This window comes from Acomys minous (genome assembly GCF_964271855.1).
Source record: "Acomys minous genome assembly, chromosome: 6".
NCBI lineage: Eukaryota > Metazoa > Chordata > Mammalia > Rodentia > Muridae > Acomys > Acomys minous.
Window position 1 is genome coordinate 10593154 of NC_140487.1, and position 21352 is coordinate 10614505.

Consider the following 21352-nt stretch of genomic DNA (forward strand, 5'->3'; position numbering starts at 1 on the left):
TAAAGTAACAAAACTCCAATCAATTACACAAGTTTCAAAGTTCTTCTGAAAATTACTTGGAAGAATGTAACATTTTTACACTCAAAACATACACTTGCTATTACTGTTCAAATCATTTAGTATCATTACACACACACACACACACACACACACACACACACACACACACACTATACAGACAAATGAAGGCCAAGAATTTAAGACACAATATTAATTCTTTTAAACCAAAGCAAAGAAACTCATGAAGAAGCCCATATGTGAGGATGGAAGTAGGTAGGTATATTGCATGCAAACATTCCAAAATAAAGAATACTCTGAACTTCTAGTCCCAAACACTTCGAATCTTAATCCAAATACAAAACTTTATCAGCAAACCTATTCAAAACCATACAAAATAGTCTTAAGACTCAACAGAAAAAAACAAAAAACCTAAGCATGATATGTGAACAGATACTTCATCAGAATATGGATTTAAAAAAAATCAGAAAATACACCTCCACACAAAACAGAAAGGCTAAGATAAAAAGCTGGCTTGTGCGGGCTCAGGACAACTGCAGCACCTTTAAATACTTACAGGAATGTAAAGCTGTACATTGTACAACTAACATGGCAAAAATATTTGGTACTTCTTATAAAGTTAGGCAAAAACACAGTATCATTCCAAATTCTTTCTCTCCCCCCTCCCCCCGTGTTTCTGTCTCTCTGTCTCTCTGTCTCTCTGTCTCTCTCTCTCTCTCTGTCTCTCTCTCTCTGTCTCTCTCTCTGTCTCTCTCTCTCACACACACACACACACACACACACACACACACACACACACACACACCATTACATTCACACGAAAACTTATTCAAAATTGTTCAAGACTGGAAATAATTTACAACCCAAACATACACTATCAGGTCACTAGACAAATAACCTGTGGTGCATCTCTCTACTGTAATTATTTAGCAATAAAGAAGGACCTACTGACACACAGAACAACTTGCAGTAACTATAAAGCACTGCACTTTATAGTATGCTCTTTAACTGACACTGGGGTTGTACATCCAGTAAGCCCATTTTTAGTTAAAGATAATGTTAAGTCAGAAGTATGTAATTCATCTTACCTATCAAACCCCATGGTTTGCCAGGCACAATACACTACAGTGTGTCCTTACGCTTAACTGGGAGGTGGAGATCGCAGTCTCATAAGCATATACCACACATCCTTAGTCTAGGAAAAGACCTAAGTTCAAATCTGAAATAGTTTTCACTGAGTGTGTACTGCCTTTGCACCATCATAAAGGTTAGAAAACTATGGGCAGTCCCATCTCAAGTAGGGTCATCTCTCCAGAAAAGGAGCTTGGTAACAGTTGCCATCTGTTTTGGGATGGGACGGGAAAGGGAATGACTAGAGGAAAAGAAGGAAAGGGAAGAAAACGAGGAGGAGAATGAAGGCGACAGAACTACACCACATCCAGATTTTGGTAGGCTTATTATTTTATACACATGTTAAAAGTCTTCAAGGAAAGGAATATACTTCTATTGTATGCCCATTTTGAAAATAATTGTTTCACCCAGCGGTGGTGGTACACGCCTTTAATCCCAGCACTTGGGAGGCAGGAGCAGGTGGATCTCTGTGAGTCGAGGCCAGCTTAGTCTACAGAGCGAGTTCCAGGACAGCCAGAGCTGTTATACAGAGAAACCCTGTTTCAAAAAACTAACCAAACAAACAAACAAAAAAAATTTTTTTTCTTCTAAAATGTTTAAGAATATTATTTAAAGGCATATTATATAGGCAGATTGTATATGTGAAATTTTTCTCTATTTATATCCACCAATCAGTACTGTTAATCAGTTTTGGTCAGAAAAAGCTTTATTTGTATTTTATTTTGTTTTTGCTGTGTCCAAAGTGCTGAGAGTTACTGTTGAAAGCACAGCTCTAAAAGGAACATCTGTATCTCCAAGGCTCATTGAACATTGTAGAAGGGACAGAAAAATGTAAGAGCCAGGAGTAGAGTGCTAGACCACTGTCCTCCAGGCATACCTGGTCAATATACTCTTCAAGTCTCAAGTAGCTGTGTTATCTGCCAAGAGCTACATAAGACTAGGCCCACAAACATTCCGCCATAGATGGAGAGAGAAGTTAATGAGGTCTCGCTCCTCCCTGAGTATCTGCAGGCTTTTAATGGTTTACTGGTTGGTGCAGTCACCAGTAAATTGTCCATGCTCCTGTACATTACCCTTCACCCATGGTTATGCAAGCAAGGGGGTCTCACTGGCCTTAGAAGACGCTGAAGTTTAGATGCAGGCCAGGCGAGAGAAGCATGCTTCAAGTGGGAGAAGCAGCTAGGGGGAAAGCCTCTTGTAATTCTGAGGCTCAAGAAGGGTACCAGACAAATTAGAATTTACTTGGTTACTGCTAGAGCTGCTTAGCTTTGTAGGACTCAAATCCATTAAAATAAAAGGGACAACATGTATCCTAAGGAAGCTGAATGAGGAGGTAATGATCACATCAACAGAAAGATAGGAAACAGGAAGAAAGACGAGATACATAGACATCCTGGTGTCATTTCTCACCTTCCAGCCCTAGGCAGAAAACATTGGCCACAAAGTGCAGCCTTGGTGTAGGAAGTAATTGTTTCCCCTGATCCCCTTTAGGGGCATACGATGCAGTGCCTCCTCCGGCTAGAAGGATTATTATCTCCAGACGCCTCTGCATGGCATGCAAAAGTTCTTATGTCCTTGACCTAAATCAGCAATTGGTAGGTTACCGTAGACTCAGACCTGCAACCATCCTATTACTTATTTAAATATATATATATATAAACTAATTTTATTTATATACTGAGATAAAATACACATACTCAAATGCACAGTTCAATGATTTAATGAATGTGCATACAGTGAAGCAGACAACAAAATTCCATCACTATATAAACTTCCCTCGTGCCTTCATCCAACATATCTGCCCCCCCCCACACACACACACGAGAAGAGGAAGAGGGTAAGAAGAGAGAATATGAGAATACTAGTCTGAGACCTAGCTGAAGTGCCTTCTACCACAGCACCCCCTTTTCAAGCAGCACTGCCTAGAATCCTTCTCTGCTTTATCTCTGTCTTATTCAATCCTCTTTCCCTTGCACTGAGTTGTTTGTTGTTGGTTGGTTGCTTACTTACTTTGGTTTTCGTAGACAGGGCTTCTCTGTGTAGCCTTGGCTGTCCTGGACTTACTCTGTAGACCAGGCTGGGCTCGAATTCACAGTGATCCGCCTGCCTCTGCCTCCCAAATGCTGGGATTAAAGGCATGCATCACCACACCTGGCCTTGTCTGTTTTTTGAGACAGGGTTTCTCTGTATGGCTTAGGCTGTCCTGGCCTTGCTTTGTAGACCAGGCTGACCTTGAACTCACAGAGATCCACTTGTTCCTGCCTCCTTGAAAGCTGGGTTTACAGGAATGCACCATGGCGCCTGGCTTTCAAGAGTTGTTTTAAGGGCTGTTTTCACTATGAACTCTTGTATGGCGTAAACCATTATTTTGGGCATCTTTTATCTTCAACCTCTAGGATCATAGTCAGTTCAGTAAATACTCCATAAATATTGTCTGGTTAGATGGATGTTGTTTTAAAACAATTAATGAAACCTAACATTTCTTGAACAGTCAAAAATTATAATAGATACTTGTTCCTAAGCCTTCAATTTAGCAACACCTAAGGAATGCTAGTAACCATGTTTGCTGGGTTTTCCTAAAGAAACATCGTCAACAACATACAGAGAGACACCTAAGAAATACATTATGGGAACTGGCTTTTGTGGCTATGGAGGTGTAAAAGTCTCAGTCTTGCTAACTGGGAATAAAGGAAACCTGATGGGGGGGAGGGGCAGGGAAAACGGTGGTGGGGAAGTAGAAAGAATGACAACAAAGTATAATGATACACATATATAAAAAAACTCCATGGTAAAACAAATGATGTGCATGCCGTGGTAGTCTGAACTAAGCATGTCCCCCACAGGACCATGTATCCCCATCTGATGGCACCATTGGGGGTTACAGACCTTTAGAAGGTGAGACCTTGCTGAAGGGAGTGCATCACTGGGGACAGGCTTTGAGAACTTATAACCTCACCCTGCTTCCTCTGTGATAAGCCAGCTTCCTGCTCATGCGGCCCTGCCGTGATGGACTCACCCCTTTGAAACCATAAGCCAAAAACCAAACGGAAACAAATAAAACAAAAAACTCAAAAACCTTTTCTTCCTTAAGTTTCCTTTGGCTACAGTGTTTATCACAGCAACAGAAAGTAATATATATATATATGTTAGCCAATAATTGAAGAGAAAGGGGGAGGAAAAGTACAGTTTCAAGGAGAAGGAAATGGACCTGGATTATTATGTGCACTTGCTAAGCCTACAGTCCCATCTATTCTGATTATGTAAACTGTCTTAACCTCCCCCCTCTGAAGGTGAAGAGCTGTTATGAAGCACTAACATCAAAGTCTTAGTCATGGCCACAGCTAACAATGGAAAACTGCCTGTTAATAAGATAATCAAACATATTTTATAAGCTTAAGACTTGATGTGGTTTTTAACATTCTTAATGACATGTGCTACATACAGAACCATCAAAACTAAAATATTTATACCAAGTTTTATATACATATATATACATGTATGTATGTATATACATATATTAGTGATACAAATTAGTGGTTAAGCTTCAAAATGTTTAGTTGATTCTTTTTAAAAAAGTATATACCTCTTAGAATTTGTCAGCTTTATTTATAATTTTTACTGTGAGAGCAAAAGTGATTTGTAGTTTTTCTTCTATGGATTTACTTGCCTCCTTTATTGCACTATGTAAACAAAAAACAGCAAGCGCCTTCTCATACCTAAAATGGATGGCAGTACCACTGAAGACTGGAAGGCCAAGGGAGAAGACTGAGAGCCTCAAATTCTACCTGGAATATACCAGCCATGCCTGAAATATTAAAATCTAGACTAGGTGAAATTTCGTAAGAACTTCAACTTTGTATTTCTTAGATGTGTCTTGTTACAGTGAAACAAAGTACCATCTTCTTAAGATACTGTGGTAGTTATAGACATGCAAGCAAAACACCCATACATACAAAATAAAAACAAAAACAAAAACAAACAAATGTACCGTATCAGTGAGGTAGCTGAGCAGGTTAAAGCCCTTGCTGCCCAGTAGTGACTGTTAAGAGAGTAACCAACTGCTCTCTGATTCTATTTGAGGTCCATTCCACAGAAAGTACTCATGTCTAGCACTGTAAACCCAGGCAAATACCCATGGCTAAGGAGGTCTGATGCCCTAATGGAAACTTACACTACTGTATAGCTAAAGGGACAAGACCCCAACTGCCTTCTAAATCTGTGTTTATACTCACAGACACTACTCTCAGCTTTAATCAAAGAAGCCTCACTTTGCAGTAAATGGAAGCAAATGTAGAGACCCATGCCTACACAAGACACTGAGAATAAAGAATGGCTGGGGAGAGGCAATACAAGAGCTGGCAGATAGGGAAAGGGGCTTAAAATGCTGTCTTCTAAGTACAACGCAGCCCTGGCAGCTATGAGCTCACAGCAGCTGTGCCCACTGGTCAAACCTCAACAGTCAGCTTCAGATGCAGATGGCACTCGTGCGTCCCTATCACTTACTGCTGAACTGCTGGAAACTAATGGGTTCTGGAGGAGGGAGGCATGCCACACAATCTTGTGCCCACTGGTGAGTCTACCAGGCTCTAATAGAAAGTTCCGAACCCAAAGCCACACAGATGGCTCTAGTTAACCTCTGTGGGACACAGGACAAAAAAAAGAACCCACGAATATGGGAAATGATCCCTGTAAAGAGGGAGGAGGAGTTGGCAGAGGTGGGAGAGAAATAAAAACAAGCGGGGGCGGAGACAAGATTTTATATATATATATATATATATAAAATTGTACACGACAAAACTTATCAATATAAGCAACAACAAAAATTGTTAAGTTTCTAAGCTCTCTTCTAAAATCCTTAAAATTCTGCCTGTTTTAACTGGGAATACAAAGGAAGATTTCGCCTGTGCACTGCCACATCTGGATACCCTGAAAAGAGCCTGGCAAACAGCAAATCCATTTGATATTTGTTGAATAGTAACACAAAATATAAGTTACCTCTGCCCCATACTTGAAGCTTAGTAGTTACTTTGTGCGGAACATAATCTTGACGTACTAGTGGCCTCTCCTTTGTTTAGAACGGCCAGATATTACGGTGTGAGTATCAAATGCCCGCCACAGGCTCAGGGACTAGGACTTGGCTACCCTCTGACTGGATGCTTCCCACAGGATCGATTCCCCGATGGATCCAGAGTGTGATGGCATTACTGGAGCAGTGGGGTGGGTCCTAGATTGAAGACCTCTAGAAGAGTGTACATGGGGGCTATATTTTGCCCTGGCCCCTTTTGTATTTCCTTTTCTCTGCTTCCTGTCTGAATGAGCAAAATGAGAGCTCTGCCACATGACAGAGCTTTCTAGCAGCTTCACTACCCATGTTGGGGTGGGATTACTTGTTGCTACATCTGTCAAAGGGTACCCATGTTCCTGTAAGCAACACTAATAAATTAAGCTACACTAAGCTACACTTGAGTGCAATTGTTTTGTTGGTCTGATACCTGTGTCCTATCTGGACTGAATGGACATTTGTTTATGTTCTTCCCAAGAAAAGTCATAAAACAACATGTATTAGTATAGTATTAGTATTTTTGAACTTTTATTTACTCATTCTGTGTGGGGGTGGGGTGGGGATGCGCACATGGCACACCGTGAAGCATAAATGGGGTCAAAATACAACTTTCAGGTGTCAGTTCTTTCCTTCTACTGTGTTGATTCTGGAGGTCGAGCACAGATTATGAGGGCTGGCAACAAACGCCTTTACCTGCTGAGCCATCTCACCAGCCCTAGGATCAGTATTCCTAAAAACACTCTATAATACAGACATCTTCACACTACGTTAGTTTTGTTGCGTCCTACAGTGTTACAAGGATGGTTTATATCTATGTACATCTGTTGTTTGCAGTGCATTCATTTTCTCTACACCAACACTCCTTTTCATTCTATCAGTCAGATTCTGTTCAAACACCAAGAAAGAGCACAAGAGAAACGTGAGAATCCCATTCAACTCCATGGTCACCTGTGTGCAACTGGCTTTTTATCAAAACCAACACAAATTCTAGAGAAGCATTTTTTTAAACTCCCATAAACATAAATTTAATTAATTTATTAAATTTATTTTTGGTACTGGCAAATGAACTCAAGGCCTCATGTATGGCAAGCAAGCATTCTGTTAATAAGTTTCTAGCCCATAAACTTCAATTTTTAAAAAGTGAAACTTGAGGTATTTTTATAAAAACCCAACCATTAGATAAAGTAATGTATTCCTGATAACAGTTTTATAATTCTGCTATTTTTGGACCTGTGATTTCTGCACTGAAATGCAAAATTTTATTCTTTATGGAAAATGGCTCCCAAATGCCCTGAAATACACTATAAAATTTTCTCATTCTGTGAAGTCTAAAAAATCCATTTATATTATAGCTGCTTTGAAATTCCTGCCTGCAGTAGAAATTAACTCAACAAAAATTCATTCACAGGATGAAATTAGGAATGAATATTCCAACATAGCTTACTGGTTAAGCCTACTTTTTGTTAAGACATTACAAATGTTACATTATGATGAACTATAGCTGCTCATAAGTTATTTGTATACACACAAGATTTCCTAAGTCAGTTATGACTATAGGAGGGGAAAACACTTTTGTTTAAATATAAATTGTATATAGCATTTGAATTGCAGACACCTGTACTTCAAAAAACAACAGGAATTTCATTTAGAATACCTAAGACTTTAAAAACCAATGGCAAAATTAGGCAGCTAGATTTTCATAGAACAATCTGGCATTATATGCTTTTCCTCTTCTCAAAACAGGTTTTCTCCCAATCCTGTGACTGTATGGATTATTCATTCATGCACTTAACCTTTTTACTAATCACAAGCAGTGTACTGACAGGTGCTAGAGATGATTGTTTCTGTACGTAGGGATTCTAACAGAACAAGAATCAAAGTAAACCAGAAAATATTAAACAAAACTGTGTTTAATACCAATGATGTGTTATTAAGTTCAAGAGAGATTAAATGAGCCAGATGATCTGAACTAAATCAAGAGAAGAGTAAAAGTTCTAACTTTTAAAAAATGATTTTTTAAGTAATAAAGAACTTTATTTTTTATTTAAATAATTTATTCAGATTACATCCCTCTTGTTTTCTCCTCACTTGTATCTTCCTGTTCCTCCCCTCCCTCCCTCTTTCACACTATTTCCCCTCCCCTAGGTCTGTGACAGAAGGGGACCTCCTCCCCCACCATATGATCACAGCCTATCATGTCTCATCCTGGTAACCTGCTTACCCTTCCTCTGAGCGCCACCAGGCCTCCCCACCAAGGGGAAGTGGCCAAATAGGGGGTATACCAGATTTCATGTCAGAGTCAGTCCCCACTCTCCACACAACTGTGGAGAATGTGCTGTCCATTGGCTAGATCTGAGTAGGGGGGTCTAGGTTTACTGTATGCATTGTCCTTGGTTGGTGCAGTAGTTTATGCAAGGGCCCCTGGGTCCAGATCCGACAGCCTTGATGGTCTTCTTGTGGGTTCCTACAAAATTTATTTATTTATTTATTTTATGTTCATTGCTGCTTTGCCTGTCTGTGAGTCTGAGTGTGTGATGGTGTTTAGATCCCCTGGAACTGGAGTTACAGATAGTTGTGAACTGCCATGTGGTGCTGGGCATTGAACCCACGTCTCTGGAACATCAACCAGTGCTCTTAACCGTGTAACCATTTCATCACCCTCTGTATAATGTTTATCTTTCAAAACATGTGAAAGACCAGGAAGCGGCACTGAGCAACACGGCACAGCACAGTTCCCAGCTACCCACAGCTGCAGTAACAGAAGCGGAAGTCAGAGAAGTGGATGCTGGGATCACTGGCGAGATGGGAGGTCTAGGAAGAGAACATTCTCTCAACCATTACTGTCTTCCTTCAGGGGAGTTTGGGAATGGTTCTCTTTATATGAGCTCTACATGACAATTTCATATAATTTCAAATTAACAAGAAATGCTTTACTATACAATACAAATGACCCAAGAAAGAAAAACATAAAACTCTTTTTGGCTTGGAGCTCCTATAACTATGTAAGATGTATAGCGTCACACTATGATAAATAATGGCTTTAAGGGACCTTGTTGTTTCTTCAGCTAAATTTACCTCCTATTAATACTGTGGCCAAAAGAAATAAGGTCATTAAAATCACAGCACACTCAAAAATGCAATTGTACATGATTTTAAAAGGAACCCTCGTGTCCTAGATATTTTCTCCCCTTTGTTTTTTGTTGTTATTTAGACAGGGTCTCACTGTGTAGCACTGACTGCTCTGCAACTCACAAGCCGGACCATAAACTGAACCCTGGGGCACGCCTGTTCCTTCCGCCCAGCCTCTACCGTGCTGTGATCACAGGTGTGCACTGCAATGCTGCTGCTTTCCCAGGCTGGCCTAAGAACTAGATAGCCTCAGCCCGAGCCTCCTCAGAACTTACATTACAAATCTGCTCTGCCACACTCAGCTATGATTTATTTCTAAAATCCCTCCTTTCATGGGGACAGTAAGAAACTATATAGCAGTCATATAGAATGTTCATGTTACATAAAGATAAACTTTAATTAAAAATTATGAAAACACAAATTTACTAGTTAGCCTTTTCTTAGTGAAACGCAGAGTTAGTATAAACACAAATTTAGAACCAGCAAACCTTGGATTCCCACAAACTTGAGTTTAAATTTCACCTTTGCCATTTCCCTCCTACATAAGATTTTAAAACCTTCATTTACTTATGGGAAAATGGTAAAAATAAAACTACCTACCTCAAAATTAAGAAAATGCAATGTGTTTGTCTTACAAAGTACAGTGTTGGAGCCAACATAGTGCTCTGCCTTCTGTGGACCTGCAGCCTAAACAGACACTCCTCACATGTACAAACTACTTAAAACTTACTCCTTAAAATCAAGAGCAAGGAAACAACAATAAAAAAGCACAATTTAAGTATTGGTCTTAAAACATCACCTTAAATCCATTTCTGATCCCATATAAAACACCCTCCTCCTAAAACAGTACAAGTCTATTGGGTAATTAAAATAACAAGAATGTTAAAATTTCAATTTACTAGCTACTTACATTTAATTTGAAAGTTTGGCCACTTATTCCTTAAATTAGAAAATACTGCTGTTATAAAATCTGTACATAAAATTACAACAGAATATTCTTACCCAAGTCACAAAAAAGATGCTAAGTCTAAACTTAGAATTCTCATTAATCTGTTCCCAACATTATGCCAGTAGGTGAACTTACACACTATTCTGTAAAACCTGCCTCTGAGTGTGAAGAATAAGAAGTCTTATTTCATTTTTAAAATTTCAAGCCTTTCCAACAACATGGCAGGTCTCCATTAACACCCCCCTTTCTCTCCTCAGCTATCGTTCTAGCTAATTGAGCCACTAACAAAAAGTAAACTAAACATGAAAATTCCCCCTTGGAAAACTTTGTAACATTATTTAATTTTCCGTGCAGTGCACTGGTATATTTTCAATCAACAACTTAAAACTATTCAGTGTTACACATGTTAATATGTACAGCAACTTTTAGGGACTTGGGGTCTAATTCTGTACATTAAGGCAAAGTATGTTGCTGTCCCCCCACTTTGTTAACTTACCACTTTCACCAAGAGCACAAACAAAAAAACAAAACACTTCCAAAAACATACATGAGGCTGACTTCTAAGCAATCGGAGGGATAAAGAGACAGAACCCTAATTTCGGTACGACAACACAGTATGAAAAATATAGGGTCCCAACTGAAAATATCCTTAGTGTTTCTCTAACACCCAAATAGAAGCATGTTTCCTACATGGGTCTACTCGTCTGCAACTTAAAAACTAAGCATAAGGTCGGACATTTCCAGAGTTCAACACATTCGTATGTCAGTCAAATCTAAGTTTTAAAAATGTCCGTCTTTTCCAGGAAATACTCAAGATGTACAGCGTTCCTCTCACGTGACTCGCCCTTAAGTATGAGGTCTCCACAGTCGCCAAAGAAAATGGGCAAGAGTCTTAGTTCAATGATCGGATTTCCTATGGCAAATGTGAGAACTTGAGTCGTGCATCTGGTACCATTGCTGTCACAGCATTTAACACAGGAAAAGGAGTTGAACCCGCTCTCCCTCTTCAGAGTAGGTCCTATCAGAAAGATGGGATGTCACCAAATCTGCCCCAAGGGGAGCAGCAGCCAAGTTGAGCCGAAAACAACTATGGGGGTTGGTGGTGGTTGTCTTTGTGAACAATAACTGCCTTCCGGCGAACATGGGAGCAGCAAAGTAATAATGAGAAAATTAATAAAAGAAAAAGATGGCAATAGGGGGAGGTGGGGGGGGGGGAGCAAAGGGGCGGGATGTGGAGATTGCGACCTCCGGAGGGAAGGAAACACCCTGGAGAACCAGGAAGCACTTCGCGTTAGGGAGGAGAAACTGCAGGAAAAAGTGAGGGTCGACTAAGCCGCTTCCCCCTCCCGCCCGCCCGCCTCACCCGTGACAGCCCCAGGCCAGGCGGCGCCGCTCGGCCGTCCGCCGCTCGCCAGCCGGGACCCCCAAGGCCGCGGGTCCCGCCGCCGCCGCCCCCGCCGCCCCCGCCCGCTCGGCTCCGCTTCCTATTTTCGGAGCACACACCCTACAAGGAGCGGAGGGGCCCGGCCTCGGGGAAGCGGGCGCTGCACCCCGGCTCGGGAAGCGCAAGCGTGCGGCCCACCACCGCAGCCCGCCCGGGGGGACAGCTTCCAGCCCTCACGGCCCGCCCTGCTCCGCACCGCCGCGGCGCCTACCTTCTCCTCATCGGACAACTGCTCCTCCAGATCCGCCATCTTCCTTCTGGCGACAAACCGTGGCGCTGGTGGCGGCGGCGGCCACCTGACTTCCCCCTTCCCGTGCGGTCTTCCGCGCCGCGCGCGCGCGCCCCCGCCAAGGGAGGGGCCCCGCCGCCCAGGCCGCCGCGCGCGCGCGCCCCGGAGCCCCGCCTCCCGGGGGTCCGCGCCACTGCGCACGCGCCCCGGAGCTCCGCCTCCCTCCCTCCCTCCCCAGGTCGCAGTCCGGAGTGCGGCTGTGCGCGTGCGCGGCGCCTGCGAAGCCGGATTGCTATGGTATTTCCTATCCTCCCAGCTCTTGGTGCCTTCTCTACCCAAGGATGACCATATGGGCCCGGTTGGCGACGGGTACGTTCTGAGCCCATGACTTTGTTCCCATGAAGTCCTGAACGCTGCCAGATGAAATGTGGAAAGCTGTACCAATTTAAAACATTTTTAAGGATTAGGAAAAACACGTTTAATTAAAATAGGCACACACACAATCCAGTCCATAATTGGAAGATTGCTTTTGATACGTTCGTTTATTCATCCGACAAATACTTACTGTTCTTTTATGATAGGAAGGCCTCTGTGCTGGTTCTTAGGAATAAACACTGGTGAAGAAAAAAGCAAAGAACCCCAGAGAAACAGCTCGTAAATTCAACTCTACTAATTAGACATTGAGCTACGGAAGGCATTGTAATCTTGGAAGGAAATGAAATGTTAGTTTAGCCCTGAATCTCTGTCCTCATGAGCTGACTGGCCAGAATGCATACAGGCCTTCCAGTAACAATTTCAATCCCATAAGCCAGTTTTTAAGGTAATTATTCCATGAAGAACTTGACAGATATTAAAAACATTATTCATTGCTTTCAAACTTACTGGAAGTCTCTTATTTTTATTTGCTAAATCTGGAAACTCTACTACTGAAGCTTCAAGCTCACACACACAAAAAAGGAAAGATGCAGTTAAAGCTGACACAGGAAGCAGCCGGGAATCTTGTTAAAATCGAGGTTGCTAGTTCAGTCTGCCAGAGACCAGAGAATCTGTATTCCTTACATGCTCCCAGGTAAGAGGAGAGCTTCTCAACTGAAAACGACACCTTGTTTCGCAAGGACGTAGAGTTTAGCTAGGAGTTAGGACTTGAATAGTTAGAAAGTGAGAAACGGTTGAAAGCATTCGGACAGTGTCATGACGCGAACAGAAGTGCGTTCGGCAGTGTCGATCTGCCGGCTGTGTGTAACTGATAGGTGTGAGCACCCTAAAGGCTTCCAAGAGTCCGAGAGCGCTAGCATTAGCTGACTTACTAGAGGGTTCCTTTGCAGAGGACAGGAAGAGGAGGAATGCCGACAAGGGCGGGAGCAGCAAGTGTCCGCCTGAAGACTCCGACCTGTGGAGACAACATGAAAGTCAATGGCCAAGGACGACAGAAGCTACAAATCAGTATCAATTTCCTCTTTCATAGTTTCTAAGCCCTGGCTTTCCTTAGCAACATCCCGTATTCTGTCCACTGTAAGGGCTGTTCCCTCCCTAATGTCTAGATGCTCTCCACAGAATAAAGCGTAATGGAGGCGCCTTCTCCGACATGCCAGCAATGCAGTTCCCAGCACCTGCTTCATCAACAGCAGCTCTGGGATCCAGGGCTTTCCCTCCGGTGTCGTTCCTGTGTTCTTAACATTTAATGTCTCACGCGGCGGGTGCTCAGTAAACGTTGCACAGGTAAGTTACAGGCAGCATGCCTCTTTAGAAGCCTCACCCAAATCGTGTCATGTTTTGCAATAATTTGAGTCAGAGTCCATTTCTAGCTGTGGCTTTGGTGATGTTTTGCATATGGTTCCCATAGTAATTCAAAGAGCAATTAGCTATGTATAGTGAGAGTTGGTGCCTACAGTCATCTTCCGGTACTCTCTTGATACAGCTACGCGGAACTGCAGAAATTGGGGGAGATTTCAGTAGGTATAAACAGGAACTGATGGTCACATGACTGCAAAAAGACGTGCTAGTATCCTTGCCTCTGATGCTTCATAATCAAGAAATAAGCTAAATATTCCTTCCACAGTTCTGACCACATGAGGTTTTTGACCCCCTTTCTTTTTAAAATAACTTTTATTTATTTATTGATAATATTAGATAATATATTTTGATGTTATTCATTCCCTTCCCCCAACTCCTCCCACACCCTCCCCATGATTTCCCTATTTAGTTTCCAAACTTACCTCTCTTTTACTTGTTAGTGGTTTAATCGTGGCTTTTCAAAACTTCCCTAGAACTGACATTTTAAGGCTGCTTTTCTTTAAAAAAAAAAAAAAGCCATTTTGTTATATGTGCATTGGTGTTTTGTCTGCATATATGTCTGTGTGAAGATGCCAGATCCCCTGGAACTGGGCTTACAGACAGGTGTGAGTGGTCATGTGGGTGCTGGGAATTGAACCTGGGTCCTCTGGAAGAGAAGCCACCGCTCTTAACCATTGAGCCATCCAGCTCTGTTTTTTTTTTTCTTTTTAAAGTCACTTATATGTGTCTTAATCTAATTTCCTGTAGACGTGCTCAAAGTCCGTAGTTATTTTTAAATTTATCATGACATTTGGTGAGATGGCTCTGCAGGATAAGATGTTTGCCGTTAAGCTCGATGGCCTGAATTTGATCGTTAGATCCCACAGAGTAAAATGTGTGAACCAACTTCTCCACGTTGTATTCCAACCCCCCACCCACCTCAATACACACTGTGCCATGCGCCTCCCACCAAACAAACAAACAAACGGTAAACTTATTGTGAACAGAGGTTACCCAATTCCATACAATCACAGTCTTGGGGTGCGTTGTTGTGTAGTAGTTTCCTTTGAGATTAAAATCCCGTGTGCTAAGTCTAGCTTAGTGAAGTAGTGGGTGGAATGGGGTTATTTACAGGAGTATGGTTGAAGGGTCACTCATAGAAGTATGGTGACTGCACTTGGGGGAAACAAAATCATGACAGCATGGGTAATAGGTCACAAAAGCAGCACTCTAAGTGCCTTCTGTGTGATTTGTAGACAGCTGACTCCTTAATAGCCTCCTTTCTCCACTTATGCATAACTGCTTATATAACTTGTACATTGCAAGAGCAAGAATTGTGAATTTTGCTTATTCCTTGAGCCTTGTAAATTTCATCACTTCTTGACTTATTCTTTTGTTTTGTTTTGTTTTTTGAGACAGTGTTTCTCTTTCTCTATGTAGCCCTGGCTGTCCTAGAACTCGCTCTGTAGACAAGGCTGGAGATCCACCTGCTGGGATTAAGGGTGTGCGCCACCACTGCCCTGCACTTCCTGACTCTTAACATGACTCTTTCTGGGAGGGAATGTTTTGGTTCTGAGAATATAGCTACACAAGGGAAACCCTGACTGAATCCTGTAGTTAGAGAAATAATTGTGTTCTTCTAGACTCCTGTGTAAACTTTTCTGTTGATTTTGGCCATATACCCAGTACAGAGACATTCATCATATTTTGTAATTATTAACTTCTAGATTCTGATCTTTTTTAACCTTCAGTTAATCTTGGGAAACTTACTCTGATAGCTTCCTTTTTTTTTTTTCCATTTGTGATTGAGAATATTACCAGTGAGATCACAGGCAATGTGCTTAGCATCCTGGCCAGGCATTAGAGGTCTTAATGATGTTAGTTATTATCATCATAATACTGTTTTGCTTTTCAAGGCTGTGGCCTAGTCTTAGTTAGCATCTGGTATAGCCGGTGTCTGGCACATAGTGCTCGAAGAGAACAGTTGTCGGAATACGTATCAAATGGCTTGTTTCACATACCTGAGTGGGAGGTTTAAAATTGTGCTACAAGTCAAAAGGTGGCTTAGAGTGTCCTAAAATGCAGGTTGAGGAACAAGACAGCAAGCAGTTTTCCTAGAGACTCCCAAATTATGCAAATAATAATACATACTCAGCCGCCACTTTAACTAGTTCCACAACTGATTTTTTAAATTCTCCTGTCACTTTTCTTCTGCTGTCACTGTAGATTTAAGTCCTCAGTGTGGTTCATGTTTCAAATGAAGCACAGAGAACGGGTAACCCCTAATGTGATTCTTTAGGGCAAATAAAGGCGGTATAAAAACTTCAACTATGGCTTATAATTTAGATTATTGATAATACAATATTTCAGGCAAACAAGAAATGTAGTTCCTTCTTTCCAGACCCCATTCCCTTTCCTCACCTCACAAACAACCACTAACCCACACCGCGTGCTTACCATTGCTACTCACTCTCATTCTTTTCCAGTCTGTTTTCTCTCCAATGTCCATAGAATGTAGTCTTTTAAACGTATTCATAGAAGCTGGGCGTGGTGGCACACACCTTTAATCTCAGTACTTAAGAGGCAGAGGCAGGTGGTCGCTGCTTGAGGCCAGCCTGGTCTACAAAGCGAGTCCAGGGCAGCCAAGGCTACACAGAGAGATCCTGTTTCAGAAAAAACAAACAAACAAACACCAATGTATTTATAGAATGAATTATTATCATTTTTGATAGAGCTTTATAAACATCATGGGTAGAGAACATTAGACCAATTACTGACCAAACAGAAAACAAACAAACTAAAACAAAACCAACATTAAAACCACCCACCTTACTTCCATGGCAATGTAAATTTTGGGCTCCAAATAAAATTTTATTAGATTTTTTTTTAAACCTGGAAAGACGAAGCAACATAGTACACATGAATGCTGATCCCAAATGGAGCGGTAGGTCAAACATCTTCAGATTTGTATTGATAATGTCTCATTAATGACTTAATTTTTTTCCCCTGGGGTGTCTGTGTGGAGGGCATGGGGAGACAGGGAATGTATAGGAATGTGCCCAGCTGGGCAGGTGCACCTGGAAGGCAAAGTTTGCTGGGATGTCTCCAGTTGCTTCTGGAGCTAGGGACTCATTGAACCTGGACCTCACCACTTCAGCCAGACTGACCCACCAAGAAGCTGCCTGTCTCTGCTGTTTGACCCTAGGATTACAGATGTGCTGCTACACCTGGGGTTTTTTTATTTAGTTTTGGACATGATTTAAGGGATCCAAACTCAGACCCTCATGCTCGTGCAACCCACAGAGCCATCTCCCCGTCCTGTGGTCAGTAACTTTTAAGACTTTTATCTGGACTCATTAGTAGCAATACAGCAAAAACCAAGATTGTCTGCCCATTGTCTTTCCACCAGGCCACGCCTGTCTGCAGGAGGACCAGTCCAGGGAACTGCAGTAGTGTCTGCCAAAATTCCTTCCTCCTGCTTCTTTGGGAGTACCACAGTGACTTAAGTAAACTGAAAAATGTTTCTATGACTGGCGCTCTCTTCACAACTGACCTTAATCCCCACTGCCGCTGCTCTCTCGTGGGGTGGCTCCCACTGTGGCTCTGATACTTGTCCTGAAGTATAGGGCTGTGTGCTCTGGTCGCTTCATCTTCTGCTTGTAACACGTTTTGATCCATGGTGGGTGGATGCTGAGCCATGTGTTCTGCGCTGTGTGGTAGAGTACCCAGGCTCGAAGTGTTATCTTTGGTGAGTTGCTTCTTTTGACAGCAGCTGTGACGGACGCTACAAATGCTCTCACCAGATAACCTCAGAACATGTTTTGTGATTTCCGTTCTTCAGTGCTTTCCTCCTTTACCTCACAGTATCTGTAATTTTTGGAAAGAGTCGCGCTAGTGAGCTGCTAAGTACAGAGCTGGGTGTTTTGCTCCACGGATGCTCTGAGTTAGTTCTTGACCTGTCAGAATGTCAGGTTCCCAGTGCAAGCCGAGAAAACTCACCTCAGAGACGGAAGCGTAAAATGTAAGCATTATTTTCTGAGCTCAGGGAGGTGGCTAGTTCTCTGAACATGTTCCCAAAAGGAGATTGTAGCATTTCTAAGAGAAGGGAGCACAAACCAAGGGCGAGGGGGGCGGACTGTTGCATTGGTCATATTCTGACACAAGGGGTTCAGCGGGGAAGTAAACATGGATGTCTGGGCCTTTCCAGGTTACCTGGTTTCTGGACCCTCAACTCAGCGTTTTGCAGTCACATCCTCTCTTGGACTTGGGCCTGGAATTTAGACTGAGTGGGCAAGCTTAAAGTGAAGACAGGCAACACATTTACAGCCTGTGTGCCTTCGTTTAGACAATGGACAATGGTCACTTCCCTCTTTACATCCTTTACTGGCTAACAGACAGACATGACACCCCTGAAGAAGCAGGTTGGGAGTTGGGTTCCAGGGCCTGGGAACATGGATTCAGTTTTGACCCTGTCAACAAGATGGAACTTATTCCTGAGATGGCTGGATTGGAAAACTGTCTCTTAACAAGAACACACACACACACACACACACACACACACATCAAAATCAAACTTTGCTTCAGAATAGGACAACTCAGAGGTATCATTTACACTATTATAATACTATTCAAAAGACGATATAACCTCACAAACTCAACTAAGTGTATTTCTTAATCTGATACACTACATAGCTCATGACTGAAACGTGAACTTAAGACAGATCACAAAGCAAATATTTAGTATTCGTGTTCACTAATTCTATTTATGTAATAATTTATCGTCTTGTGCTTACAAAGTTTCTTTATGATTTTTTTCATATATACTTAGTTTTGGCTGCTTCTCAACCCCCTTTTAAATCTGATTCTTAATACAGACAGACATAAGTGTTCATGCAATGATTTCCGTGAGATTTGTTTCAATGAATTTTAGGTGACCTGACTTATTTTAGGAAGTGGTGTGTTTGTTAAGTCAGCATACAAAGTAACGGGTTTCACTATGAAATTTGTTCTTTGTGATCACTGAGTTTAACAAGGGTTACTTACATAAGCATCAGTGAGGACTTATTCACTGGAACATGGTCAACTTGCCTTTTTGGTTGTGAGCCTTAGCCTTTAAAGGCTGAGCCAATCTCTCCTGCCCATACCCAGAGGATGAACAACATAACAGATGTGGAATTTTTGGTTTCTTTAAAAACTCAGTTATGTTATGTAAACATGTTTTTGTTTTAATCCCAAGTGTGGGATATGGGACTGCCTTAGTTTATCCACAGCTAATAACAGCCTCATACAGGGCACGATCTTTGCCAGGTGGAGATAGTTTAATTCTGATGACTTGGAAAAGGTATAAATAAGAGAGCACAGGGACAGAAGGCTTCAAGGGCGTTGAGGAGATGGACAGAGGAGGAAAAAGGCTGCTGGTTCTTCCTGCTTCTGCATTTGCCATTTGCTGTTGCTGGACTGCTAGATATCCTGACTAGTGAGCATGGTATTTTCCCAAAGAATCTGACAACCCTAACTAGGTGAAACTAAGTCTAAAGAGGTCTAAATCCATCCCCTTTCCCTTCTAACCTTCTTTCTCTTCTACCTAGGGTTAGGGGGCTGGAAGGGAGGTAAAATCTTAAGAAACCACAAATAAAGTAGGGTTTAAAAACAGCATTTACACTGCCACTGGGGAGAAGTGTGTGTATATGTGTGTGTGAAATTATGAGCTTTCAATTTCTGCTCTAGCTCACAAATAGTGGCACAGAGACCTTTCCATTTATTCATAAGCTTCAAGCTCTATAACTGGGCAAATCCATATCTATTCTAACCTGACTATGCTAGTCTGGCCTACTTCTCAGACCCATGCTCCTTTCCCTGCCATCTTAGTCTTACTCTGGCTGCTCCTCATGGCAACTCTCTCATAGCAACCTCCTCTCTCCTCAGCTCTCCACCTAGAACCCCTTCACTGGGATCAGAAGTCCAGCCCTAACTCCCGTGCCTTGCTATAGGCGGTTCGGCTCTTTATTAACTCATCAGAAGATGGAGAACAATTTTTACGCAACATTGAGACAGGAGATAATTCATAGAAATGACAATGTCAACATCTGGACTGCAGATCTGGACATCAGATCTCTGGGTACAGAAATCAGCGTTTGAATACACAGGGCACAAAACCATCCCCCAAGAAGCTGGGAAGGGGGACAACTCTGATTGCCCCAGCAACCATTAACGGCCAATAGCTCTATAGGGAAGGTCAGACCTTATGAGCCTCTCAGAAATCCATGACAGAGTGTTGACAGGTCCAAGCTGGAGAATGTTTTGTGCACTTAACAACAGCCTTAGATTTCATATGCTTGTCACATATTTTCTTCCAGAATATGCCTTTTAATATTGTTGGTCCATTTTTCATCTTGCATGCATTCTCACTGAAGTTTCTCCTTTCTAGTTTCTCTTCCTCAGCGCCACAGAGCATGCTTGGGTTTTACTTTCACTTCTCTTACAGAGGTGATGAGAGGGAAAGAAAGAGGAAAAACACTTTCATATTTATATAATTTAAGACATGCATCCCATAAGATATCCCAATCTGCTATGTAGATAAAATGCTAAATGTATTTGTATTAATTGTAGTGGGGGAAAAAAACATCTGAAAGTTATGAAATTCATGTTGTTGCCACATTAAACATCTTAAATCAAGGCACCAGCTCCACAGAACTGAATTATCTAGCAGTTGTGTGTATAGTGAAAGCTGTTTTGGAAAGCAAAACAGTGGTTAACCTAAAACAGCTCAGGAGAATTCACTGTAGCTCAGATTTGTATGCTAAGCAAGCAGGATGCTCTAGCAAATTTGAGAGGGGAACAAAAGACTGATGTTCAAGTCTCCAAGGAGGCTGTATTTCAAAAAAAAAGATTCCTCATTTGGCTGTGTTTATTGTCACATGGAAAGGCCTAGTGTCAGCTAACCAGGGAGCCTTGGGAAAACAGGGATTCTGTGTCTTTAGAAACTACAAGCAGGTTTTTTATTGCAAATTCAGAATTGTTTTCACTGTTATCAGGAGCTACTAGGAGATGTGAAAGGCCTTCTGAGGCCAGGTTGCAGAGGACTAGGCTTGTGTGGAAGCAGTGGGGGGTGGGGTGGGGCAAGCAGAAAGAGGAACATGTAGCTCACAGAAAAGGGAAACTGGGGATCCCAGGCTGAGCAAGCGAAACTACAAGTGAGACTTAGTTTAGAGCAAGGCCTGACCCCGGTGTAGATGGCATGTTGAGCTCACGTATTTACGTGCTGGAAAGGGTAAGCTAGCTTTCTGGGGTCTTTTTTAAAGGTACTAATAATGAGGGCTCATTACCTAATTACCTTCATTACCTAATCTCATCCTAAATCCACTCTAAACCTAAACATCACTACCTTAGGTGTTAGGATTTCAGCATATGAATTCAAAGGGACTATTAATATTTTGACTGTACAAGACACTTTTAGAAAAGCATCTCTACTATTCCTTTAAACCCCTACAATTCCTGTGAAGTGACTAACGTGCCTCCCTCTATCCTATGGACAGTGAAACCAACAATTGTCTTATTCTGTCTCTACTCCCAACCTTCTGTAGCTATTAGGAAAAAAAGACACCAGGCCTCACACGT

The 21352-nt window shown here is 42.0% G+C and overlaps 1 protein-coding gene across 1 annotated transcript in view; it reads right to left on the reverse strand.

The window, feature by feature from the left end:
• Positions 1 to 12102, reverse strand: part of CAPZA2 (capping actin protein of muscle Z-line subunit alpha 2) — a 30069-nt gene extending 17967 nt beyond the window's left edge. The window contains exon 1 of the mRNA XM_084787570.1: positions 11945 to 12102. Within this exon, the coding sequence (XP_084643696.1) occupies positions 11945 to 11983 (39 nt within the window). The 5' untranslated portion in view covers positions 11984 to 12102. The remainder of the gene's footprint in view (positions 1 to 11944) is intronic.
• Between the last annotated feature and the right edge of the window lie 9250 nt (positions 12103 to 21352).